General features: G+C 37.1%; 2 protein-coding genes across 4 annotated transcripts; one reads left to right on the forward strand and one right to left on the reverse strand.

Annotated features, from left to right (window-relative positions):
* The first annotated feature begins 356 nt into the window (after positions 1 to 356).
* On the forward strand, positions 357 to 7,942 carry LOC121952586 (spermine synthase-like). Its single transcript, XM_042499354.1, has 11 exons — positions 357 to 403; positions 3,015 to 3,135; positions 3,829 to 3,916; positions 4,440 to 4,504; positions 4,613 to 4,788; positions 4,966 to 5,120; positions 5,249 to 5,338; positions 5,577 to 5,691; positions 5,808 to 5,887; positions 6,526 to 6,641; positions 7,453 to 7,942. Exons 1-11 carry the CDS (start codon positions 358 to 360, stop codon positions 7,481 to 7,483), a joined length of 1,083 nt encoding a protein of 360 aa, XP_042355288.1. The 5' UTR covers position 357; the 3' UTR covers positions 7,484 to 7,942.
* A 2,344-nt stretch (positions 7,943 to 10,286) lies between these two features.
* Positions 10,287 to 27,633, reverse strand: LOC121952091 (adhesion G-protein coupled receptor G2). Of its 3 annotated transcripts, XM_042498570.1 has the most exons (31): positions 27,468 to 27,633; positions 27,294 to 27,386; positions 25,746 to 25,819; positions 24,932 to 25,000; positions 24,249 to 24,316; positions 23,371 to 24,161; positions 22,610 to 22,646; positions 22,487 to 22,524; positions 22,279 to 22,409; positions 22,116 to 22,194; positions 21,890 to 21,948; positions 21,298 to 21,342; positions 21,160 to 21,218; positions 20,996 to 21,036; positions 20,856 to 20,895; positions 20,331 to 20,365; positions 20,104 to 20,231; positions 19,883 to 20,003; positions 19,422 to 19,756; positions 19,131 to 19,332; positions 17,597 to 17,753; positions 15,366 to 15,530; positions 15,002 to 15,124; positions 14,100 to 14,145; positions 13,911 to 14,014; positions 13,681 to 13,805; positions 12,996 to 13,367; positions 12,575 to 12,858; positions 11,486 to 11,587; positions 11,153 to 11,305; positions 10,287 to 10,708 (listed from the first exon to the last, which is right to left on the reverse strand). In XM_042498570.1, exons 2-31 carry the CDS (start codon positions 27,365 to 27,367, stop codon positions 10,605 to 10,607), a joined length of 4,161 nt encoding a protein of 1,386 aa, XP_042354504.1. In that variant the 5' UTR covers positions 27,368 to 27,386; positions 27,468 to 27,633; the 3' UTR covers positions 10,287 to 10,604. The 3 variants fall into 3 exon arrangements, with proteins under 3 accessions (XP_042354504.1, XP_042354503.1, XP_042354505.1); XM_042498569.1 differs by having other exon boundaries at positions 27,294 to 27,633; XM_042498571.1 differs by lacking the exons at positions 20,331 to 20,365; positions 20,856 to 20,895; positions 20,996 to 21,036; positions 21,160 to 21,218; positions 21,298 to 21,342 and having other exon boundaries at positions 20,104 to 20,205; positions 27,294 to 27,632.
* Between the last annotated feature and the right edge of the window lie 328 nt (positions 27,634 to 27,961).

Consider the following 27,961-nt stretch of genomic DNA (forward strand, 5'->3'; position numbering starts at 1 on the left):
ATCATTTGAGACAATAAAGCAAATACAGGGGATTTTGGATCAAAATGTTTACATTTCTGCCTCTTCATTACAAAATGAGAAACAATATATCCAATTGTATTTACAGTGATGATACTGTTACTGAACATTTTCCACTGATATTGGATCTAGTTTCCCAATTTAAGATGAATATTGAAAAAATGAAAATAGATGCTCATTTAATTTAATTCTTAAAATCAACAACCACGCCTGTTTGGTGTAGTGGGCAGATCTAGCAGCAGAATCAGGGCCCTCCCTCTGTCTCTGCAGATAAATACTCGCAGCCTGCCTATTCCCAGACATGGATCATCCTTGCTCAGGACTCACACAGACTCAGACATGGCACTGCTGCATTACACTCTCGACTTCAAGCTCTCTGCCGCAGGTAAGACAGTGAATGTTATGTTATTTGAACTCCTAAACTCATCCCTTTTATTTTTTTTTACTTTACCTGTCTATGTACTCAGTTGTTTGGAGCTCAGTGTGTGTTTTTATTTATACTCTCGTTATGCGTAGACATTTTAATACATTCCTGTTGATGTGATGTCTGTTTATTGCAACCACTGACTTTATAGACCTATCACTTTATTTTGAATTTTATTTATTAGTGTGGAGCCTGTTCAAAGCATACCTGTGGTTTTCCCAAGAAACACTGAAACAAGCGACTCCATAGTCAACACTGCTCCTTCCCGAGTCTAATTTGTACAGCAAAGTAATTCACAAAAAGCCTCAAAAGCATGCAACTCAACTCATCACTGTGGCTGACTACATTTACCTGACAAAGACAAGTTACCTTGCAAAGTCAGATTATAGCTCACAAAAAATTATGTAAAAATAAAAATAATATTTTTAATCACACTACATTACATTCTTATTAAAAAACGTCTGTAATCTCAGGCCTCAATAATATGTTCCGAATGTTGCTTTGAAATCGTTCTTCTTTTGCTCTCATGTAACATTGTGGGGACATTTTATAAAAGAACATTCAATGATCTGCCATCTCTCAACATCACCAAAACATCCTCAGAATGTTGCAGTTAAAATGTTATGTCTTAGTCAGCATTTAACCTTATTATTTAAATTGATAAACATCCTTAAAATGTTCTTTGAACATTAGATTAAAATTTTTTCTTCATTGGAACTTGTAGGTAATGTTAGCTAATGTTGTGGTAATGCTCCCTGATAGCTCTACTAAATATTCTGATTTTAATTGTATATGTCTTTTTTTTAAAGTGTGAACAAAAAGCAATAACATTCACGATCAGCCTAATTTAATAGAGCAAGTGACAAGCGTACTAACTGTATAAGAAATGAACACTTCACCTTAAATGGAGGTCAAGTAAATTTAAGTAGGCATTGAGCTGATAAAGCCTCTCTTTTACTTTTCATTTTAAATAAATAAAAAAAATAATAGGGAACTTTTACTGTAAGGTGTTAATAGATTTACTATTTATGGTTAACAGTTAATAGTTTAACTTTCAGAAAAAAAGCTTTGAATTTTGTTTTCTGCAACTGGAAAGCCAACATTCCCAGTTAGAGTGAAAAGTAAAGTAAGACAGAATGTGCTTGGGGCCCCCAAATCGCTACATCCGCCCCTGAAAAGCTCACCATGAAGTGATATGAAGTGGTTCATGGATTTAAATAGTGTAGGTGTCGTTTGTGTTTTGGGGCAATGCAGACATGCTTGACTCTGTCAGCGGTTGTAAAGTAGAGTAGAGTGGTTAAATGACCGATATTTTGCAAACAGAAACACCACATGTTTTTTTGCATCTGTGGCTCCCAGCAGCAGGGGATCTCTCGACGCCCCTCTGCTCTCACGCTGTTTGCCCGCAGGCAGGTGACAGTTTGCCTAATAAAGACCTTATCTGTCCAGCTTAGAGGACAGGGCGTTTTGATGAAATGTAGCTTGTTTCTCAGTTGGAAAGAAGTATTGTTTGTATTTTAACAAAGTTTCTCTTGTAAGTTATTGATGTGTGAAGTTCCGTGGTTAACTTGTCAACTCATCCAGACGCTGTCCCCCGCTCAGTCTGCTCTGTAGCCCCGCCCCCTCCTCTGAACAGAGGCAGAGCTTGCTTTTGTTGTTGTTTATATATATATATATATATATATGTATATATATATATATATATATATATATATATATATATATATATATATATATATATATATATATATATATATATATATATATATATATATATATATATATATATATATATATATATATATATATATATATATATATATAGGCCTGCTTAAATTGCACTGAGGGAGTCTGAGACCCACGTTTTTCAGTGGCAATGATTGCTTTTGTAAATGTACATTCGAAGATAAATGACCTTCAACTTTGTTATTATTATGTGTATTAATATATATATGTGTATTATTATTATTATTATTATTATTATTAGCAATAGTAGTAGTAGGCATATGTATAATAATTTTCTATTTTAAAATTATGAAATTATAAATAATAGACATAAGTAAAAGTAAAAAAAAAAATAAATAAAAAAATACAGTCTACAATTTACAGATATTTAGAGTCTTTAAGGCTTTGTGCTTTATAGAGTGCTGTTAAAATAAGTATTAATAATGAGTAATGATTCTTTAAATAAGAGGGTAAAAAAAAGGTTTTTTATTTTAATATTGTGAATGGGAAAAACCCAATTACTTTTTTTGTTTTGAATTGCAAGGGGGGACTGTTACTATAAATATATTTGGCAAAATCTTTCCAAAAAATAAACAGCCTAAGGACAACACCAAAACAAGAAAGGTTTTATATACTATTAAGTCTACAAAAAGACAGATTTGAATATTATTTCACATTTATTTATTTGTTTTTTAAATGTTACCAACCACAACACTAAAGTACTGCAGAATTTTTACATTTTTACTTTGCTACTTTTCCAAATAATCTGGACACTTCTTTCACAACTGATGCAGGAAATATATAATTGCTGTTAGTTTCTCATCGTCCTCTCTCTCTCTTTTCCCAGTTGACTCTGCATCGGCAGTTCCTGCTCTACTGTCCATATTTCATGAGCAGGAAATGAAAGAGACTGTTCATGAAACAAATGGGCACGGATACCTTGCTACTTTTGTAGGAAAAAAAGGCTGGTAAGCACAAAAACTTTTTGCTTGCCATAATATTTCTTGACAAAAAGCTTTGTTTAGAGCCCTGCAATGTTTCCCTTTGCTTGGTAGTTTGTAGTGTGTCACAAACAGTGACATTTTGCTGCCAGTGCTGTAAAGGGGACCTCACACATTTTACACTTGAGGTCCTAAGATGAAAAAAGGGGTGGGGTTGATTTTATTACAATGATATGCAATAAATATATCCTGAGGGAAATTTGTTAGAAATTTGAGGAAAAAATTTAGGGACAGACTCACATGCCTTTTTTAGGAGTTCTCCTGACTCTACCACTTTCTTCCTTAGGATGTTTTGTGAATTCTGCTCCAGATTGCAGAGACAGAGAACATGTGACTAAATTTAGTTGAAAGCACTTAACCTCTATCCCATATTAGTTTTAACTATCATACAAAGCAACATTTATTGAAAGCAGCAATTTGGGTCAGTTTTGATTCCACAGAAACATGTTACATCACTCTTGCAGTTTGTGGTTTGTCTGAATGCTCAGTATGTTTCAAACAGCTAAATAAAAAATATATTTATGTTTTCCACTGTGAAAACCTTTCACCATTTAAACAGGAAACAACAAACCTTTAAGGGAAACAAGTAAAAAAATAGATTCTGGAATGAGTTTATTGCTTTTATTGCCATCTCATTACCTTTACCTCTTCATTTCTCAGGTTTGCTATTCTGTGTGTGCACGCCCATGGGTTGATCACTGTTGATCTTCGGTGTTATGAAGATGATGACACTGCACAAGTAGACAAGGTAAGTGGTTTTTGAAATATACACTATAGTGACTGTTTCAACCTACCAACCTACCTTCCTAGGCTACTTGTTACTTTCCTCAAGCTCAACATTATCATATCCTCTTTTGTCATGCGCACCATAGCTGTAGTGAATAACTTAGCCTGCATTCTAACAGAAATAATATAATAAGTAATGTAAATATACAATAACTTTAACATAGTATTCTACTATACACTATTCAAAATATACAGAAACTGTTGTAAAAATTAAAATAATATCAAAACCTATATATGTCATATACCAACATTAACATTTTTACTTAGTATAAAATATGAGATTAAATAGCTCTTACATACATATTACTTTGTCTGAACATGACAAAAAAAAAGACAGGAAGACCCATAGTGCAGCATGTCATATGATGTTTACCACCCTTGTGTTACACTGTTCATGTTGCACGATAAAATATCCCATCAGCTGACAAAAACTGTTGTGCATCTCAACATCTGTGATGTTTCAGACTCAATTTGTTTCTCCGCAGCTTTTAAATGTGCTGGAAAAGAAGCTAAAAGAGATCTTAAATGGCAAAATTACAAGGGTTAAGAGGTACGTATCTCGAGGTTCATGACTTTCATGTCGTTGAAAATGATATTTTATGCACCTTGCATGTTGCAGTAGTATTAATTAATTGTGTTGTTCATCATTCACCCCAAGGCTCCCAGCCCTCATAAGAGGAGCCGAAGTTGACAGATACTGGCCCACAACTGATGGCAGAATCGTTGAGTATGATATGGACAAGGTGTTGTACGAAGACGATTCTCCATACCAAAACATAAAGATGCTGCACTCACATCAGTATGGAACTGTCCTAATTCTGGATGATGACTTAAGTAAGTATATACAAGGATACAACACATGTGTGTCTCACCCGAACACTAGATACAGTCATTGATTGTAAATAAATAGTGTTTCCTTAAGTATACTTTCATCATGCAATAATGATTATTGTGTACATTTGTATTATTTATTATAATTTGACAATCATTAATGATACATGTACCTTTCAGACCTGTCCGAGAGTGATTTGGCGTACACCCAAGCCATCATGGGTAACGGAAGAGAGAATTTTGAGGGAAAAGAGGTGCTGATCTTAGGAGGAGGTGATGGAGGCATCCTCTCTGTGATGGTCAAACAAAAGCCAAAGATGATCACCATGGTCGATATATCCTTTCCTGTATTGTGAATTTGTTTTTCCCCCTTAAGACAATGTAGTTTTCTCTCACAGTATTTTACTGATATGAATAATTGTACATCTGCAGCTGATTGATGTTTCCTTAACAAAGTGTGCACATTGACCAGAAGGTGATAGATGCGTGCAAAAAGCACATGAGAGGAACTTGCGGCGACGTGCTCGACAACCTGAAGGGAGACTGTTACCAAGTGAGTGCTGACATGAATATTCAGGTTATATGTCACTGTTATGTAACAGTGCACCTGAATAACCAGTATCATGAAGCTGGTTTTCAACTGGCTCTGTTACCATGCCCTGTGGGGTTTAATATATGGAATCTAATTAATGTGTTGAGTGCAATTCTTTCTTCATAAAACATTTATTATTATTATTATTATGAAAATTGACACTAAATTGTGTGGATTCTTTGTGTCTCCTGCATTACAGGTACTAGTTGAAGACTGTGTCCCTGTGCTGAAGAAATATGTCGAGGAAGGAAAGATGTTTGATTACATAATTAATGACCTGACTGCAATCCCAATTTCCATGGAGCCAGAGCATGGTCTGTGTATTTCTTTTTTTTAATATAGTAAAGCATATTTTATATACCCTGTGGTGTTGTATGAAGATAAGTCATTGTTCATCTTGTGTCTGAATCTGTCAATCTGCTTCTTGTAGAGTCAACATGGGAGTTCCTGCGTCTCATCTTAGATCTGTCAATGAAAATCCTGCATCCCTCTGGAAAATATTTAACACAGGTGAGTTGTTTTTAGTAACTGCAGAGTATATTTAGGGCAAACTGCCAGTGTACTTGGGATGCTCCAGTTTTTCCTCACCAGTTTTTACTGAAAAAACTTGTGCCTGCCTGAGACCAAACTTTAAAACCTCAGGGAAACAGGAGTATTTTGCTGCCTTTATTTCGTGTATGTCCTGTTAAAACAGGATATACAGACAGGATATATTACCAGTTAAACCAGTCAGGCAGAGAATGACAGCTTTACTTGATGGAAGGGATGAAATAATTCTTAGATCTTAACTTTATGGTCCATATATTAATTTGAATGTAGTTTCAAATTGTCAAACAGGTATATTATATATATATTTAACAATCGGTAGAAGTAATTTAACATTTTATTGTGGCTACTGTGGCATCCTAACTTTTACTTAAAGATGTTTCAGACTTGACAAAACATTGTAAATGGGTCCTTTTTTATTTCCTGTTTGAATATTTTGCAGTTGTAATCAGCTCACAGGATGTAAACATGGGTCCATACTGTTGCCTTGCAATGCAGTTCTGTTGTAATAGACTATAATACTTGTTGTAGCTGTAAAAAAAAAAAAAAAAAATTAGCTACAGTATATGTGTCCTGACATTTTCCCTGCTGCTGGTCACCAGGGTAACGCCGAGACTATGACAGAGGCACTGCGCCTGTACGAGGAACAGCTGAGGAAGCTCTCATGTCCCGTGGAGTTTACCAAAGAGGTGGCGTGTGTGCCCTCCTACTTGGAGCAGTATCCTTTCATCAGTTCTAAGGCTTTTGATATGTTATGTTGTAATGTTACCTGACTGGCTCTGTTATTTACCCTTACACTGGTGTGAGTAGTTACAATGGGCCACAGTGCACACGGCAGTCCTTAGTTCATGCTAGTTAATAGTTATACACCTAAAAAAGCTCCCTTTAATTTTTATGGTCTCATCACATGATAAAATAGAGACTTGACACTGGATAACAGCAACATGTTAACTAGAAATCATCAGTGCATGTATGACAAAAATTACCATAGAACATAAGGAATTATTCATTTAAAATAATAGTTTATTAATTGAATTTAATTTAAAAGCTTATTTATTGTTAATGGAAACCATGATGGAGATGGGTTTGCCTTTTCAATTTTTTTCCTAAACACAGGCATAACCTACTTCTAAGGTGGCAATTTTAAGTACTCACGAGGACCTATTTTATGCACAACACATTGTTGCTTTCAATTGGCCCCCACACCCCATAGGGGTAACCACCCTGTCTACACTTTATATATTTATGCCCCTGTTCCGGTTCATAAATGTGTTTTTCACATCTCACTGACTATTTTGATGTGCATAAAATCAAAACGTAACAAGTTAGATCTAAATGTCATGGTTCTAATCACCAAGTTAATTGTTGTGGTTGGTTTTATCATGACTTTCAAATCTACAAAAGTTAGTTAATGAACTAGGATTATCTGTTGTGATCAATACATTCCTGAATACGCACAAAGTCATACTGTGCATTTTTTGCATGCTGTCATATTTTGTTGTGTACAGTCCTTAATTCTGTTGTCTCAGATGGGTTTTCTACTCCGTATGGAAGAAGTAAACACGTCCAGATTGTGTTTGCGTGAATCCCCAGCAGCTGCAATGTGACTGCTCCTCCCATTTCTGCACGCCAGACTGACCATGGCACGAAGATTAGAGGCTCCACAACATTTGGCTATATGAATTATGTAGTCCTTAAAGTAAAATAATAGCTAACTTCAAACTAACTAATTGAAGTTCCACACACTCATTTCTCACACACAGTTGTTTTAGAGCTCCAGCTGATTCACAACAGCTAACATCTGGACAGCAACTGGCTGTTTTTGGTTAATAAGAATGGAGTACAAACACTCCACTGGTTAAGTTTGTGGTGAAAAACAAAATGAAAACTGACTTTGCATTCAGTCTGAGCACATCTCAGTTAATTTTATTTATTTATTGTAATTTTACCAAACGCTGTTCTGTTCCACTTGATATTATTTATGTGAACTCTATAATTAAAATTGTTTTTTGGGGAAAATGTTTGACTTATTCTTTTTTTTTTAACAAAGAAACAAAATTAAGAAAATACAATGTAGATACAGGAATACAATGTAGATACAGCATGAGACATTTATAAAGGTTTGCACAGTTGTGTTAGTGTGCTAGTTGTTCTAATAAGTCAGGCTGAAAGTGGGTGTTATTCCTTTTTGTTCACACTTTGAAAAAAGTAATATACTTTCTTATGGGTCACTTCAGAACACGATGCTGGTATGATGCACGCTGGCTCGCTGTCACACTCTCATGACTTACTCAGATACTTTGATAGAGTACAGCTCTTGTTAAAGTTATTAATAACGTGTAGGGTTGTTCAGAGCCTTTTAACTATTTAATGTTCATGATCTTAGTGTGTTTCTTTGGGGGGACTGCTGCTGGGAGTCTTTAAGAGGTATTTATCAAACAGGAGCGCTCTTTCCACCAATATAACAAACTGTCTCCTGAACAGAGTGTTTTATAATCTATCTTAAAAAAACAATGAGAAGAATTGCAGGATAACTCAAATAGCCTCAGCTTTGTTTGGGTTTTTTACTTCATAGACTAAAAACCTCTCAAATAACCCACGTGAGCCAGCTAAAGTAGACTGTGTTTTCCTGGTTTTTGGGCTTCAGTTAGTGTTTTTTTTTTTGTTCTTGTACTACCTTTCCCTCGTTTACCCAGCTGCACACCTGTCCTTCACCAGCCTCGTTATTCCCTCCCTGCTCCTGAGTTTCTCCCAGCCAATCAGCTCCCTGCCTGCTCTCCTGCCTCATCACCTAATTCCCCTCACCTGAGCTTCTCCGCCTTTTTCACCACCTGCACTTCACCTCCTCGTCAGGCTGGTTTGTATTTAAGTTTGGGTTTTCAGTTCAGTCTTTGTTGGATCCTTCTTTTGTGTATGTGGTCTTTTGTTTGCTGTTTCCCTGCTCTGACCTGGAATAAAGACGTGCTTGAGTTCAAGTTGAGGACCTGCTGTTTCCTGCGTTTGGGTCCACGTGCTCTCAGGGATAGTGCATCCATATAGACAAACTAGGCATTTGCCTCAGGCAGTGCTGGTACTCTAGCAAAGGCAATGAAATGTTTTCCAGCTATTCAGAAGTAAAGTAACCAATAGGAATTACTGCAAACACTTACCACACTAGGCTACACTTGTTGAGATGTGTCAGTCACGCTGCACCTCCCAGCTTTCACAAGTTAATGACAGCCTGGCCGACTGACACAAAGTGTGTCTTTGAAAAAAAAAAACCAACAACAACCCCCCCCCCAATAGCTTACACATGAATGCAAGGATAAGGGAGCAGGTAAACACTGACTTATTGACTGAGAGTTTTGTGTCATAGTTGGATGTTAACAAGAGTCTACAGAGGCCTAGACTCATTTATTCAGCAAGCAAGATGTAATGTTTTGCCTCTGTTGTAAATTTTTTTTAGAAGTGAGAGAAAGTAAGCTCTTGCAAAAGACAGTGTTGAAGACTGCAAAACATGTCAAGAGTCTTTGGCGCCGATAAAAAATCTGCTGAGCGAAGTTTTCATGAATGAAAAGAGTTGGACATGAGCTTGGCCTCATGTGTACTCTTCTGAAAAGTTGAGCTTTATTTGCTTTTTAGTTGTTAAGTTGCAGTCTATGAGTCATAAGTGTTTGATGCACAATTACACAGTTGCACAAATGCATGCCCAGGCGATGCCAGCTTTCCATCTCATGACAGAAGGCCATTTGTTTTGTGGATATTTGATCATGAGCTAAAGTATTGGATTGAATGTCTGTACAAAATCTAATCTTAATCCATCCATTAGTTGTTAAGATATTTCCGTCTGGGCCAAAGCAGGGCGATTAACTGACAGACGGACAACGCCTTTCCTGGAACTCTTGCTTGCACGACTACAATGTAAGTGCAGCGTGGACAGTTATGCAGATTCTATTTAGAGTTTTAGTATCCATGAATGTGAAAGCAATGTATTCATCACATTTCATGCAACGTGCTACCTGACCCTACTGCCCTTTCCCTGGGTGTAAATCAAGTTTTTAGCCATGCTTGCATCCTTCTAGTGGTGTAAATTTAGTTAATGTGAAGTAAAGCACTATATGATTGGATTGATTTTAGGTGGTATCAAAGTCTTCACATTTCCACCACCTAACATCTGGTGGAATACCCCTAGAACTAAGTACTTAATTTGAATAAATTTAAATACTTTAATTTATAATTATTAATTTCAACCTCAGACAAGAGTAATGGTACCACTATAACTTGTTGCTGTAGTAAAATTCTAGTCCATACAAACATAATTTTGTTTAATTTACAATTCCAAAAGTTATTGACAGTCAAAACTGGCTCCAGTCTGGAGGCTTGAGTTGATACTGATTTGTAGACCATGGGTCAATGTTAGTGATGTACCATTGGTATATGACTACTTCTATAAATAACAAGACATGAATACGAGTTGTTCAGATGCCTTGTGCAAAAACAATCAACAAAAAGTATGAATATAAAAAAGTGTGAAAAAAAATCAAATTCAATGTAAAATGTAGGATTTCCATTACACATTACAAGTGATGTGATACACATGACATGCAAATGGTTGGTGCATAAATTACTCTGTGCTAACTTACATTATATACAAGTATTTCAAAATAAGAGCCAGTAGACAGTCTGCTCTGTCCCTTCTGGATCAGTGCACTTGTTGGTTTCTGAACTGCCTGTTGATCTCGTTGAGGACCACGTCGTTACTGGGGTCTTCATCTGCAGTGATTATTCTGTCTTCAAATGGGCTACCTGTAATGCAACAGTACAGCATTATTTCTATTTTTGTACAAGCATTATTACATTTACATCAATCTGAAAACATGTTTAGGGCTCCTTCTGTCCTTTTAGCACAAAATGTGTTTAAACACACATTTAACTTCACTTCTTTAATATATTTTCTGTGTTTTAATATCCCATTTTTAATAAAAACATTTTGTCTATGGTAATCTATTAATACATGAATATTATATCATGATATGATAATATTGCAGGCCACTGTTTGCCTTGTTCGCAATTTTAATCCAGTTGCAGCTCTTCACACATCAGACTGAATGCAATGTAATTAAGGTAAACACTAATATATTCAAAGAGCAGCAACCAGTACAACCGTCAACATTTGTTATGTCTGACTAAGCATTTCACAGTCTTGCAGCTTTCGTCCCACAATCACAATGGCAGATAGCTGTCACTTACCAATACCATTAATGTGCTCTGAAGAGTCGCTGACGAGGAAAGAGGAGGAACTAGAGGAGTTGTTGGACTGGGAGGACCTTGAGGAATGAAATGAAGTTAGTTTGGTCATTGATGACTTCTTCACAGTCTTCTGTGTCATAGTGCGGCTCCATTCTGTGAAAAGAAATCACACAAGACAAAAGGTGAAATGTAAAATAATCACTGATGTGTAATTAATTAGCATGGTGAATCTATTTTAGGGAATCAGAAACCAAAAAGAGGAGTTTATGAGTGTGAAACGTGTTGAGGTTTCCAGCCGGGCTGGTAGCTAAATGTAAAGTAAACTTCTCTGACCTGAGTTCTCTGCTAGTCTCATTTTGCCGCAGCACAGGTACGTCCTCCACTGCCTTCTCACATTTTCTTTCAGTGCACAGTAGAACAGGAATATAAAGAAACCTAAAAAACAGAAACAGCAGTTATATTTAAATTTCATGCATACTTCAAACACTGTCTAAGTTTATGCTGTTAAATACCACATGTTTGGTCTATTTTTCATCACATTTTGTGCGAAAGATGTGCAGTGCAATACTGAAACCTGATTTAAGGAGAATTCAGGTTTATTACAACTTTGGTGTCATAATTGTCGACTTAGTCATTGCCAGGTGTAGGCCTTGAGGGGAGCATGCATTTGTGTGTGTGTGTGTGTGTGTGTGTGTGTGTGTGTGTGTGTGTGTATCTGTCCACCTGCAACTGATAAAGCAAACTACTGGACCAATCAGCCTCACATTTTGTGTACACATGTTTGACTGTATGCTCAGGAGGGACCTCTTGAGGTTGCGGTGAATCACAGTCCTTGAAAAACCTTTTACCACATCAGGAACCTAACAGGAGTGGAGCATTTTGCCTGCCCACTTTTATTGATATTTGTGCTTCGACCCTAAGTAAGTAAGAAAGCAGATACATGGTTTCTTTGTCTATTTTAATTGTGTTTGCTGTTGTTATTAACTCCTTAGTTGTTCTACAACAGAGACAAATTGTTATCATTGTAAGTCCAATAATAAATTGATCAAACAATTGAAGACCAAAGATTTGTGGCTGTGCTTTACATATTAAAAATACATCCATTCTCATTTTTACATAAAGTGCCTGTTAGTAGAAGAAATTGATTTCTTCTATGCAATGTGCTCTAACACCATCAAAAATAAACGAGGCATGCGTTTTTTTAAGCCTCTGGGATGCTTCTAAAATGCGCTGAAGGGTGTCTGCTGGAACAGAATTGTCTAGAATGACTTTTCTAGTTACCCAGTGATTTTTAGTGTATACAAATAAAATACCCAAGTTCTAATACAATGAAATGTTTATATAAACCCTCATAATTGAAAAAAAAAGTTTTCAATGCACCCACTATAATGGGAACAGCCAGACCCAAATGAGCTAGCTCACCTTGCAAGGAGTTAAAGATGGCAAAGAGGTACATGAATGCGAGGTTAACAGGCCCCCAGGCGAAAAAAGCAAAGCCCCAGGTGAGGCCCAGGAGGACAGTTATTCCCGCCACACTGCGCATGTCCTGCAGCGTGGTGCGGTGCTGTGAATTGTGAGGGTTCTGCCTCTTTATCCGACACAGCTGGACCATCACCACCACGAACATGGCGACGTTGAAGAGAAAAATTACGCAGAAATATGCCACCACTGCCACATAGAAGGCAATGTCATTTTTCAGCCAGCAGCTGTGGGAGAGCACATGGATGGAAAGTTATTTTTTTGTTTTGTGCAGGTTTCATTCCATATATATATTCATATTTGTGGAACATTTTTTAGTGTTTGTAGAATGATATTCATGCAAAGCATCTGTCAGTAGACTCACAACTCATCACTAGTGCCATCTGAAAACCTTCCATAGGAGACAAGACCGTAGTTGTCCTTGTCGACCGCAATGACAATAATGACTACAATCATCGGGACACCCCAGCCGACAGCTGAGAACTTCAGCATGAAACGTGATATGTGGCTATTGAAGACTTTCACGAGGGCTTGGTACATGTGAACAGCCTCAAGTCCCATCCAGGTGAAGGTAACCAGCAAGAAGTAATGAAGAAACCAGGCTGTGGAGATGCAGAGGCCCACAGCATCTGGGTAGAGCGCCAGCCACGCATCCACCAGGAAGACCAGGTTCAGCAGCAGCAGAGCCAGGCACAGCTGGATTAGGATTTTGGATGGAATGTCCTTCCGCAACTTCCTGCAGTTTTCAAATGGGTTATAAAACATTAGGCATCTCAGTGGACTCTCCTCTGTGAACAATGCATCTACCATAAAAAATTTGCATAATGATGCCCAAAGAACACTGACGCTTTAAGGCACTTAAAGTCATAAATGAGTAAAAAAAAAGCAAAAACAAACAAAAAAAAAACAAACAGTAATTTTATAATAACAGTTTCCACAACATTTCAACTTTTTAAACTCCTAGTGATAGAATTTTAAAAAAGACACAGTGGCAGACAACAATGCATGCTTCTGCAATGGCAATAATATGTGAGGTTTTCAATACTCGCCCAAAAGACAAGTAGGTGAGGAGGGTGACAGACAGGAAGATGGCAGAGATTCCACAGCCAATATATGTGATAAAGGTAAGGATGGTGGCCTGTACACGGCTGGTCAAAGGCTCTCTGGCGAGGTCCTGTAAAATGAAAAGAAGAAAACATGGAAGTTACAACAGAGTTGAAAACAATTTACCAAACAAAAGAATGCAGGAAATGTAAAAAAAAAAAGATCATCTTCTGACCAGCAGTATGGCAAAACTAGTTAAATGGTTGCAGCCACAAATGGTCTCATTGTCTGTGCTGTTTCGGACAGAACAGCCTCTTGGATTCCAACCACCTGATCCGTCTGCAAGTAGAAAACACAGATGATCCTTTTTTTGCATCTTTTTTTGTATTTACTTATTTTTTCCAGACACAGTTGGAAAACTTACCATTTCGTGTGAAGTCCCAGAAAACACATGTAGCCACAAAATTAGCCTGGAGTTTGGGAAAAGACACAAGAGCTTATATCAGTTTACAATCTTAAACTACACTTCCTGTATTTAAGCTGCAGCTGGTAAAGCATAAAAATGTTTCCTTTGTCTTTTATATGCTTTCTGACATTTTTTAGAAAGAGGGATGTTTAAGATTTAAAACTTAAACTTAACGTCTTGTGTCAATATATAGAGCAACATGAAATAATCTTCTACTAACTTACAGACTACTTGAACAGTTATTAAAATACTTTTAACTTTGAGCAGATACAGGTGTCTGCCAACAATGTATCAAGTTTTTTAGAGATCAAATCCAAAGGTGAAAAGCACAGTTTAATATAATGTATGGAATATGGAAATGGACTGTCTTCTGAGTCCTAATTTCAGTGAAAGCTATTAGCTTAGTGTGGTTATTATTATTATTATTATTATTATTAATTATTATTATTATTATTTATTATTATTATTATTATTTTATGTGTATTGTGCTGTAATTATTGTATGTATTAATAAAAAGAGAGAGAGCTAATGAGAATCAACACAAATAAACTTAACAGATAACTAATTGTTATAAATAACACATTTTATTTTCCTCTTGATTTTGCACTTTGCCCCAGATGGCTTTTGCCTTTTCATTTTCCCTTCCTCTAATGCTCTCTGCAGACTTTCCACTCAACCATTTTCCTTTTGTTGGACCCCTCCCCTCCTGATGGTGCCCCAGGCAGCTGCCTGTATCACCTGCTGCTGGTGCTGGTTTACCTTTGTGTAGTTTAGTGTATTTAAGAATGAAAAGTCAATATATGTATGAAAAATTCAAACAGTCAAGCAAACATCCCATTTTCCTTTTCAAACCAACTTACTGGGATAGGCTCTGTGTTCCTCAGGTGAATTACAACGTCGTCCTGTAGTTCTTTGATTGACAGGTTGGCAACACTCGCTCCCAGGATCCCACTATTGAGTTTGCGTTCTCCCAAAGATCTGTCCTGCATGATAATTTAGAGACAACACAAGCTGTCAGTTTTTTTTAAAGATATTGTTACAACATGCAATTTCAAATGTAGCCCATCAGTTTCCTTAAGAACATCAAATAAGGGATATAAATGTACATACAAAGACAATAAAATAACAAATTTCTGTTTTGTAGTCAAAAACTAAAAAACTCAGAGTTGTCTTTTTTCCTCTGCATTTCACTCTTTGAATGGAACGTTTGTTAAATGTAAAGACCTGGTATACTGTGCTCTCCTGGTAGAAATTGAACTGGACTCTGGAGACCTGCTGCTGTTGCTCGGAGGTCAGGCTCTGTGTGAGAGTAGGGGGCAGCCGGATGGAGCCCTGAGGGACGGTGGAGTCTGTTCTCACACTTCTTTTAAGCCTGGGATCCCCACGCACCTGCAACATACAAATCATGATCATCGTAGACTTTTAATAACATTCTTTTCTCCTTTTTTTATTTGGGACGACTCACATCAATCTGTCAGAGATCACTGTCTGTGATAGCTGAGCTGTAATAGCTCAACCCATTTCTTCTTGTTTGCCACGTGAACAAAAACAAGTGTAATCCGGGGATGTACCCTCAGAAATCATATTAAAAAAGTCGTGTCATTGTGATGAAAGGAAGCAAGCTGACCTAGTTCACCTAATTGAATGTTTCCATGCAGAAACAGGAACAGCTTTGACATTTCTGGAATATACTGAATGTAGAAAACATCCACAGTATGTATTATTGCAAGTACTTTCTCTAGATGAAGGATAATTTTGAGGAATTGTTTAAAATGAAATAGATTAAAATAATTGTTTGCAATGAATTCATTGCAGAGATGATATTGGAAAACTATTTCTATCATTGCAAATGCAGCTGAGTGTTCTGAAACATTTGGGCAGTGGACAATTTTATTAATTTTTCTCTTAGCAGGTCACAGCAGGAACACATGAAAATAACAAGTACGTGCCAGGAATAAATACCAAGGTGCTGGAGCTGGAACACATCAGTGAACAGCAGTTATAAACCACCATTCATACTCTTAATTACATACATGCTTTTCACACTTTGACGTGTTGCAAGTGTGCAAATGTCTCTTTGCTGTGAAACTGCCTTTAGATGCCCGTGGGACTTTTCTTCTACAGTCAAGATTAGACATGTCTTTTCCTCTTTCTTCAATGAATTAACCTCTTTCTGTTTTGTGTCTCCCTCCTTGTTTGCGTGCTGCCTGCTGCTGCCAACTACCCTGCACACCTGCAGCTCATCCACTGATGAAGACTCAGCAGTATATATACCTGCTTCCTAACTCCAGTCTGTTATTTCACCTATGTGGCAACCTTCAGACAAGCCTGTGCTCGCTCAGTGTATTTTTCTAGCTGAATTTTTGATTATCTGCATAATCCTTACTTTCCTGTGCGTCAGGGCCACTATTCATCTGCAGTCCTCATCAGCCTACTTTAACCAGTCTCTTGCCAGCCAGCCTCCTTGCCTGACAATCTTCTGTCTTTGTCATTAAGATCCATTTTACAATTAAACTAAACCTTGATCATGTAGTTTATGTTCTGCTTTTTGGGACCACTACACAACAACTACAAAATTGCTTAAATAAATTACTTTACTTAGTCTTGAGTTGGTCCAGATTTTTTGGCTCTTTACTAACATGGCTGCAGGTGCATACATGTTAGTGAAGGTGTGGTGGAAGAAGAATGCAGATCCTTACAAATGTAACAGTCTAAAAACTCAAGATTTTCAAATTCAAAATCTGCAAAGTGTGCTTAAAATATGAAAATTAACCCCTATGGCTTTTATATTCTCAAATCACATTAGGTTGGTGCTATGAGTTTCTGTTCTGCAGCCCTGCACCCCCTGGTTTCATGCTCATTCATGTTTAGGCTGTATCCTGTTTTATTTTGTTATTTGTTCACTCCTCATGTGTATTATCTGGTTTTACTTTCTGTATTTTTGTGTTTTCTTGCCTCAGTAATTGTGAATCGTGACAATAAGATTGTTAATGCATTAATGTATGGGCAACATTTACCAGTTGAGGAGGAACTGCTTCATTTATAATGAACAATTTGGTCAAGTGTCACTAAATGCATCTGAGTGGTCATGATGATTGATTAAAGAGAGGAAAGAAAAAAGACAGAAGTTCTGTTGCAAAAGGCAATATTCATGTTTTGGTATTTGCCTTCTGAAAAGTTTAGGGAAATGTCTCTGTGGTGAAACTGATAAAACCTCAGAAATTTGAAACATGTGACAAACTAGACACTGCTTTTGTGGAATTTGAAAACCACTGATTTTATCTAATCTAATGAAATGCAGCAGAGTTGTTCAGACTGAAATCTCTACAGTCTAAAGCACCATCTGCTTTAAAATAACATGGTTCCCAAAGGATCACATTTACTTAACAGAATCACAGATATATGCCCATACAGTATTTTATAGTGATAAAAAAACTGGACTGTTCAAGTCATACCTCTACATTACTGGGGTCTGAAATGGTGAAAAATGTTTCCTGAAAGTTGCTGCCATCTGCTGGTTTGACAGACAGAGCCACAGCTGGGGACAAGAGGGTCTGAGGCTCATCACCAATGATCAGCTTCAATCCCACTGTATCAACAATCCCTATAATCCTGGTGGAAAAAAAAAGAAATGAATTGGTACTGTGCAAAATATGAATAATTATATTATTAGTGACAATTCAGTTACTCCACTGGTTCCCAACTCCTGGGTCATGGACCAGAACTAGGCCTTGGGACATTTGCTAGTGGGCCACAGAAGAGATATGATTAGGTGATAAAAGTAGAGTCCTTTATGTCAACATTTTGGCAATAAATAGAACATAAAATATGATCTCATAAAGAGTCTAATAAAGCGGGTCGAACTCAAGCAGTCACCTCTGGAGCTAAAAAATGGAGCCAATGCTGAAGTGCCTTAAACTGCAGTTCCTCTAAAGGTCACATGAGGCTGACTCCAAGACAGAGTAAATCCCCATTAACCCTCTTGTTAAAACTTTACAACAAAAATAAAGATGTTTACAGCATGGTACAAAAAACAAACAAACAAACAAACAAAAAAAAAAAAACAGTTTTGGTTTCTAGCCTATAACTAATTTCTCCATTCATGACAACTGCGCGGGGGGTTGGATTTTCACATAACTCACCTGTTTAAATGTTATTAAGGCTAAAATATATACATAAATAAGGGTGTGGCCTCTCCTAGTGACAAGAGAGCCCCAGGAAAAATGCCCCTTGGAACCAATTGTTCCCAGCAGCCACTTGCGGTATTGCAGTAAAAAAAAATAAAAATAAAAAATCCCTGTGGCTCAAAAAGCATTTTGTCTTTAGGCCAACAGTGTTAAAGACATGTCTGTTAAAATGTTAACAGGACACCTCCAATTGCAAAAAAAAAAGGGTCATTTATGATTTTTCTCACTTTTCCATTTTTGATCCATGGTGGTTTTTATATTTGTAAAACTTTCCTGAAGCTGAGAAAAGTGATTTAAAAATCTGTGACGTTGTAACAATGTAAAGTCTATGAGGCAAGTGAGAACTCATGGGCGGGGCCAGCCAGAGGAACATTACTGCGAATATGCATTGTTTTGCATACTGCGGGAGTAAACCCAGAAGCTAGAAAACTTTCTCAGTATATGTGCCAGGCAAGTTACTCCATTGGAAAGACTAGCCTCTGTCTTGGGTCCGGTATCTGGGTATTGTTAAAATCTATAGTGACACTTTGGTTAGGGATCCTAACCATGAACCCAGATTAATGTTAGCCATAACTGTCATTATTTCAGCGTATTTTAATTTTGTTACAGTTAACTGTAACATTTTTGTTGCTGAGAAAAAGTCTTTTTCAGTTTTTGGTTGTACTAAATAACCCTCTAAGGAGTCGTATGTTTAGTCTTCCTGGTAGATAAAAAAAAAAAAAAGGTCCAGGACCCCTGAGTTATACCTCTTAATTTCTTAAACAGTACATTACAGAGAATGACAGATAGAAAAATCTGTAACCTGTTGGAGGAGTCGGACAACACCTCAGGAGAGGCACCCAGCAGATTACTGACAATGTTAACAGAGGTGTTCCCCAGCGCCAGGCTGACGGTCGGGCCCGCCAAAAGATTTTCCAGCTGGGACACCAGCTGATTCACCTGGCTGGAGTTCAGACTGGACACGTCTCTGGTTAGGTCAAGCAGTGCATTGGCTTGGCCTTCAGCTGTAGTCAACAAAATGTACAGGAAAAACTATGATGATGTTATAATGATGTAGGTGTTACAACAGAGTTGTACACAGTGCAGAACAAACCTGACTCTGTGACGTTAGCAGCCGTGGTGGTGATGGTGGTTGTGGTCAGGGCTGTAGCAGTTGTGTTCGGCAAGGATGAAGTTACATTTACAGAAGGGGTGGTGGTGTCTGGTTGTGTGGTTGCAGTTGTGTTCGGCGAGGATGAAGTTACATTTACAGAAGGGGTGGTGGTGTCTGGTTGTGTGGTTGCAGTTGTGTTCAGTGGGGATGAAGTTACATTTACAGATGGGGTGGTGGTGTTTGGTTGTGCCGTTGTGACATGTGGACTGGGCGTGGTAAGCAACCCCTGATCACACTGCTCATCCATCTGCACAAGCATATTTTTTCCATTTTGACTATAAGAAAAAAGAAAAGTTAAGCTCTCAGGTAAAGGTATGTTCGTCGTCATGACTTACATGTTGATCAATTACAATACAAACAACCCGTTGCTGAAGATAGGGTGGTAAGAAAATCATACAAACCATGTGAGGATGTAAGATTCTTCAAATTCCGGACAAAATGAAGCAGGCTTTAGGTTAACCCTAAACCACGCAAACTTGGATTTTAGTGGGTTGTCGCTGACTTCTGAATCTCCACAAATTGCTGTTTGACATAGAAGACAAAACACAAATGTGGAGTTTTACAGGATTCATCTGCAATTATTTTCTTGACTGCCTTGTTTCGCTGCAGTTATTATACGCACCAGCTCGGATCACTTGTCCATTGTAAATGATTTCCTTTTCAGACTGAAACACATTCATCACGGCCTCTGACACGTTACAGATAGGAACCTCGTGGGAAAAGCCTAAAATCACTTGGCAGCTTAGAAGCCTAGAATTAGAAAAATCACATGTGAACAGATTTCACTCTCAAATATATCAGATATATTTAGAACTGAAAATGGTACTTCAGTGCTTTATGATTACTCACCTTGATTCTGTTAGTCTACATTCCACATTGGCACCCTGAGAAGAAATTTTCAATTTAGTCAAATTATTTCAAAATAAAAAAAAAATACTTCTGTGCATTAAAGATAACAAGGGTCCCCCAAAATGCTGTCTGAGCATGGAATATTATATATACATATAAAGTGTCAATTAAATCCTAAATGCTGTATTCAGGCAGTGCCACAAAGAGAGAAAATGCTAACATGTGCCACACTTCATCTCACCACACTTCATGTATTCACGTATTTCAATAAGAAAATATTTCACTATAAATTTCATTTTCTCTTGTAAATAGCTGGCTCAATTAAAATATAATTAAATCAAATAATTAAAAATTAAAACAAACATTTCAAAACAGCATATTTAACCCTTGTTATTTTTTTAAATGTTGTGGCAAAATGGTTTGAATACACTGCTTAGTTTTGCGTGAGCAAATATTGAAAATAGACAAAGTAAAAAATGTGAAAGTTCAGGCAATATGTAGGATTACCCATTGGTGACAGATTACCTTGTATAGAGCTGCAATTGTGGCCAATGGACATGGAACTCTGCAAAGGATAATTACAAAAATGTATTTTTAATTCGATGAAAGGGTATTTATTTACATTAAACTTTATTTTTATTTGCTTGAAGAATGGTAAAACTCACTCTGCACTTGAAGGGCAGTTTGGTTGTTTTAGTTTAGAAATCTGTCAAGATTCAAGAGAATATAGAGTTTGATGCTTCAATAAATAAGTGATGGAAAATTGTCAATGAAGGACAAATATTACACCATAAACTTGCATGTGCACACATGGAACATGTAAACTCACCAAGGACGTAAGGTTTATGTTGGAATCTTGTATAAAAATATCAAAAGTGTAGTATGCATCTGAAAACAAAGAAACAGCATTGATTTACATCTGTTTAGATTATAATGTGGTGGCTTTGTGAGGTGACCAAACACTCACCAGTCCCACTGCAGTAAGCAGAGCAGCTGCAGGTGTTGTTCTTATCTGAAACAAAGTCAAAGCATTTTGTGTTACTGTATTCAAGCATCAGTGTGAACAGCACCTCAGCAGTTTTTAGCTTCCTCATGCCATATTCTTCCTTGGATAACTTTAGCACGTTTTTGGCAACTGTACCACAATTTCCAACTTAAAATTTAACACAAAGAAATTGAGAAATTATGACAAATTAAGATTTTGCCACTAATCTACACATGAATTTACATGTTTCTAAAAACAAACAAGTAAACAAAAAACAAGGCAAATTGTCTGATTATTTTAATGGCCTGATTTTATATGCCCTCGTGCAATCATTTAGGTACTGAGCTGCTAACTTTGCTCTTGGATGATATTTATGTTATTGTAGGGGACACTGTTTCTTTATTTTTCTTAAAATTGCCTGATTTTGCTAAAAACCCTGTTTTAAATCTTGGATCAACATTGTGAAGCACTGTATAACATAAATAATAACGGTATAAATAAAATTGAGTGTGACAAGTAGTTGATTACTTCCTTTACTTTCAAAGTGTTTAAGGGAAGTTCTCACTTAGCTCACCCGTACTGCAGTGAGTTGAGTTGCTTTGAGGAACCATATATGCAGCCCCAGACTCTTCACTGTTGAATGATAGTTGAAAAATTAGAGCCAGTGTTTCATCCAACAAGCTCATAAAATGTGACAAAAATACAAAGGCAATCCATGACAAACTCAAATCTTAACATATATAATATGTTAGATGTTTTAATATTGTAAAAACATTGTTTAAAAAACCCAAACATCTTACCATAATGTACCTGCTTGTCCAGTATAAATGCATCTGTTTTCCTTTTGTATATTGCTGTTGCACTCATTTTGTAGCGGATCTGTAACAATAACATACAGAATTTATTGTATTATGGGAACTTTTTAGGTAGGTCATTATGTAAGTCTGAGTCTGCAACACTCACTGATTCTATCTGCTGATTTTCCCACCACGTGGATGTCAGAGGAAGCTTTACTGGCCGCACAGAGCGTACGGAGGATACAACACGAGGAGATGCTGCGTCTCAGGTGCAGCGTCACGGAACAGTTGGTTTTTCTAAAGTATGAGGTCGATGTTAACATACAGATAAATTCATTACAATTGTTTAAGTCATTTACATTTTTTTCACTTACCTTATTGCAGTCTTTGCAGCACATAAAACTTCTATTTCCTGTTAGGACATGAATTAATCTTGATTCAGATGATCCCTCTATTTACACACTATAACCCATAGGTACATTCAAATATTAACTTACTTGAAACAGGCCAGTTGGGTTGTCATTGGTGATAGCGCTGAAAAAGAAATTGAGAAAACATTAATGAAAAACAAGGTTGATTTACAGCTTTTTGACATGTTAAAAGATGAAATGTCACATTTTCTCTCTTACAAAGGATAAATAAATTTGTTTGCTGTGATGACATTCTGAAGTCTCATTTGGCAACACGCAAAAGCATCCAAATATACAGTTTGTGTATTTCCTGACATATGTTATGTCGTAGAACAAAAATGTCTTAGAATGTCTTAAGCTTGTGGTAACCAAAAATCTATTCAAATGACCTGCAGAGGGAAACGTCAATGCTAAAATGCTAACTCATTTCTGGGTTTTAGGACTCATTCTTGCAGCACTCTATTTATCTGTGCTATTTATCTGTACTTGCTGTCATTGTGCTGCTCCAACAACAAAAATTCCCAGTTCAGCATCAATAAAAGTTGATTTCCCTTTATCACACAGTACCGTATAGTCTGGTTCCATTGTATTGTATCGTATCGTATCGTATCGTATCGTATCACATCTTATGTCATTGAATTGTATTGAATATTGTGTCATTGTGTTATATTGTACTGTATCTTGTTTCATGGTATCGTATAACATTGCATCACACTGTACCATAATGTACCATAGTTGTGTTTTTAGGGGGGATAATTCTTCTCCCATCCAGAGAAAAGGGATCTTTGTACTAAACTAGATCTCATTCATTCATTCATTCATTTTATAAGAAATCGGTGCAGTGATACCTGTTTTGTGTCACACTGTCTCTAACTTCACGAGCCACACGGCCCTTGTTTGCCTGATCGGGTAATGGTTTCCTTGTCGGTATGTTCTCTCCTTCATTATCAAATGTCTGTGTGATCACAACGGGGACAGGTGACGTAGTTTTCTTGATGCTTTTTAATGCTGTTGTTTTAGGTGCTGTTCTTGTTGCAGGTGAAGTTGTGGTTTTTGTTACTGTTGTTGCTGCAAGTGAAGTTGTCGTGGTGGTTTTTGATGCTTTTGTTGTTGCAGGTGAAGTTGTTGTGGTGGTTTTTGATGCTTTTGTTGCAGGTGAAGTTGTTGTGGTGGTTTTTGATGCTTTTGTTGTTGCAGGTGAAGTTGTTGTGGTGGTTTTTGATGCTTTTGTTGTTGCAGGTGAAGTTGTTGTGGTGGTTTTTGATGCTGTTGTTGTTGCAGGTGAAGTTGTGGTGGTTTTTGATGCTGTTGTTGTCGCAGGTGAAGTTGTGCTGGTGGTTTTTAACACTGTTGTTTCCAGTGTAGCTGTGATGGAGTTTTTTAACCCTGTCGATGTTGCAGCTGTCGTTGTGTGGTTTCTTTTTAATGTTGTTGCTGCAGCTGTAGTTGTGTTGTAGCTCTGTAAGGTTGTGGTTGCTGTAGTTGCAAAGCTTTGCAATGTTGTTGTTGCTGTCGTCATGAGTGTCGTCTCATATGTAGTGCTTGCAGATGAAGTTTGTGGATCGGTAGGTGTGGCAGTTGTTTCTTCATGATTCAAAGATGTGCAGCTCTGTAGGTCATTTCGGAACACCTCTTCAAGCTGAGAAAGGCAACAAGATACTCATTACATTTAATCACATATTATATTAATATTAACAACTAGACCATAACCAGTTCCCCTGCATACCCATGTAATGATTTCTGATTCATCCTTTTCTCCACTGACGTCGACAGTGACGACAACATGATAGGAAACTGTTGTAAGAAGGAAAGACAGAACATTTTTTAGAAGTCAAATTTTAGAGATGGTTAAAATCAGTCTAGCAGAGACGGAGATCTCCTGACAAAATCCAGATAATATCACCCACAGGACCACAGAGGACATTATACAGCTGTTTTCACAGGCTGGGTTGTCTTTCCATAATTACTAAACTGATCTTAAAGGACAATTTCACTTTTTTTCAAGCCTCATGTTAGCTTCAGCTGAACTTCCCAATGCAGTTTGTACATAGACCAGGACTTGTCTCTTACTTTGAAAATGCCCATATGTAAGGACAGGTCCATATGGGCATGTAAGTAAAGGAGTTTCTTATAAATGTTAAAAGTGACACTGTTCCACAATACTATATTCCATTTCAGCCCATAGATGACCCTACAATCCTACAAACTAAACCTCAAAGTTAAATTTTAGTTTGATTTTAGCTTTCAGTAATTTCATTTTAGGCTGCTTTAAACTTAATTAAACAGCTAGTTAGTTACTTTGAGATTAAAACTTGACATCAGAAACATATGATCACCTTAAAGAATATGATAAATCATTACACAATAGATTATTACCCAGCAGTGTTTAAAGTAGTTAAAAATTTTTACCTGAAGTCTGTTCATTTGTTGAAGGAATGGAAAGAGGGGAAGCAGTGGTCTCAGTACAGAGAGCCTGACCTTTTGGGGGTAAAGAAATAATTATTATTTTCAGTCTGAACGGAATGAATAACAGAGGGATAATAATAAAGAAATCAAGCATATAAAATGTACCAAATAATTTAGAAAACGAATAAATACCAATAAAATGTAGGATCATTTCTACATTGGAACTGCAACTTATAATTATTTATATTTATTATTTCTTTTCAATTAAGTTTCTGTAGATCGACTGATCAATTAATAGACTAACTGTTGCAGCTCAGTTCTATTGCGTATTCTTTTTTTGGTCTTGATCTATTCTCTTGCACATGACTATGGTTTGTCAAACTTTGTTCCCTAAAAGCAAAACTTTGTGAAGAAGCTCAGTTATACATGGCAATCGGCCAGTGATGTGTTATGCTCTGATTTTCTCAGTTTCCTCATATTTTTCGCCTTCTCCTAAAAAGAAGTTACAGAATTGTTAAGGAAACAGACCACAGAGTAGAATAACAGGCTACAGTATAGTTTGAAAGGAAATTTAACACATTCCTCTCTCTCTCTCTCTCTCTCTCTCTCTCTGTGTGTGTGTGTGTGTGTGTGTGTGTGTGAGAGAGAGAGAGACTCGACGAATGCTGAATGTCTAGCATGTCAGACTTCTCAGACATTGAGGTTTAAAAATAGAGGTGCAGAGTTGTCAGTCCAGATAGGACTACCAGATGACAGACACTGCCGCTCTATTGTCTGCAAACAATACTAACTTGTCATAGCTGATGTCATACCGTACCTGACAATAGAACAACCAGGAGAGGTATGTGCAACCAGTGTAGATGTTTGATGTGTGAGCCTTGCTTCTTCACTCTGTAACAACAAACACAATCATTTAAATGCTTTTTCAAAAGTTTATATGGAACGAAAACATCTGGTTTAAGCTTCAATGTGGTGCCACTTGTTCCCTCTTGATACCTACTGTTAAACAGCAGTTCAAAAGGGTGAAAACAGTGACTCATACAAAAACCTCTTCCCATCACACCCATGTCAATGAATGCTGAAAGCCTTTCCTGTGAATATGCCTAAAATGTTTTCTCCTCTGCTCTGATAATTCAGTCAATTAGCAATATCTCGCAATGTCCTGAAGATAATAATAACAAATTAAACACTCAAACACAATTATGTTCAGACACACCTTGGAGTGTAATCAGAGTACAGAACAACAGAGCAAACACATTACCTTTTTCACTGCTCTGGGAAAGTGCAAACAGCAAAGAGAATAGTATGCTTTGCACTGTATAGAAAGACGTTTGTTTCCATGAACAAATGCTGGATGTTTGCTTGGGAGAAAGCTTTTCAGACGTGTTTACATGTATTATGAAGCTGTGCTGTTAGCATGCAATGATTTAGAAGTTCTTTGGTAGCAGACGAAGAAGCCCAAAATATGACAGAATGTAATATATGCAATGTAATGAGATGCAGTGACACATATAAGCGGTATAAGTACAGTATAGGTATTCCTAGGCTACATGAGTACCTGCAAGCATATTGTGGTTGTTTTAGTATCAAAGAAAGACCATTCGATCCTTCCTACAGTGAGTTTCACACGCTGTTATCAATATTTTCCCACAAGTGCATCAACAAACATAAGCTTCCAAAAAAATGAAAGATGAGTGGGAGGAGGAGAATGGTGCGACTTTAGGAAGAATAGATTAGATGAGAATAAATCAATTCCTGATAGGCAAGAACAAGATGTGTAAGAACAGTTAATGTGTGGTATCCAAAACTGAGGGAGAGAACAACATTGCCTTCTCAAAAAAAAAAAAAAGATGTGTCGTGTCAGGTTATAGACAATAAAGTTAGATTTCTGCATCAGCACCAAAAATCACAGACACATCTTGCTGAGAAAGTTTTTTTTCAGTCCCTTATATATTCTGAGCATCACTGTACCATCAAGGTGTCACTGGTGTGTAACACATGCATCCTGTTTGTGTTCTTAGAAATAATACCAGTAATTTCACTTAATACTTTAGATTAAAAAGTATGTTCACAAACAAAGCTGAAAAGTTACAGATATGAAAACAAAATCAGATAATATGACAAAAAAGAAACACATAAAATATTTATAAAAAGTGATATAAAAAAGCCCCGTGACCCTTACGAGGACAAGCGATTACAGAAAATGACTGACTGACTGATATAAAAAAGGAGTTCTCTGAATTGACGAGTTTAATAAAATACACCAGATTTAAATCAGAGCCAGCTGTGATTTCAGAGATGAGCTGTAATTTAATTAAGGAGAAGACAAGGAGAAGACACACCACCACGTCCACCACCACTTTACCTGACAAAGGCGATCTGAAGGCATGAAGATCCATTAAAACAAATGCTGGGAGCTTTCATGATTTTTGACTTCATCTTCTTGGAACATAACTTCCTGTGGGCAAAGTCCAATCTTGAATTAAAAGCCAAACCACAAACATCAGATGTGCTTTTTCTTCTCTTAACCGACATTTACTTTCTATGGTTGTTGACAAGCTGCTGCTGTGTGAGTTCACTGGGACTTCTTCGTGTAGGACCAATTGGTGACACATGTGGCACGCCCTTGAAACGTCAAGCTGAACAGGTGAATTACTCCAAGCCAGTGTCGCTCAACAATTGCCCTGAGCAGGGAAGTTTAAAAAAATGTTTTTAATCACATCAGAAAAGGTCCACTGTGCTGCTCTATCATCTAAAATGATTGCTGTGCACCACTAACGTCCCTGTAGGTTTTCTTGAGGAAAGAGATTGATCTTTTTACTATTTTTGTTTGGCAGCAATGGTGCGCCTCAGGGTGTGTCCTAATGCTACAGAGCTAAAAGAACACTGGCGTCGACACATGTACTGTTGCGTCACAAGAAGTCACGCACCAGCATTATTCGTCTGTCATGTTATGCACTTTCTTTTCAGGGAGGGACTTTTCTGTCACTGCAGTGCACCATTAACACACACACACACACCCTGAGGAGTGCA

Source organism: Plectropomus leopardus, chromosome 13 (assembly GCF_008729295.1).
Source record: "Plectropomus leopardus isolate mb chromosome 13, YSFRI_Pleo_2.0, whole genome shotgun sequence".
NCBI classification, from domain to species: Eukaryota; Metazoa; Chordata; class Actinopteri; order Perciformes; family Serranidae; genus Plectropomus; species Plectropomus leopardus.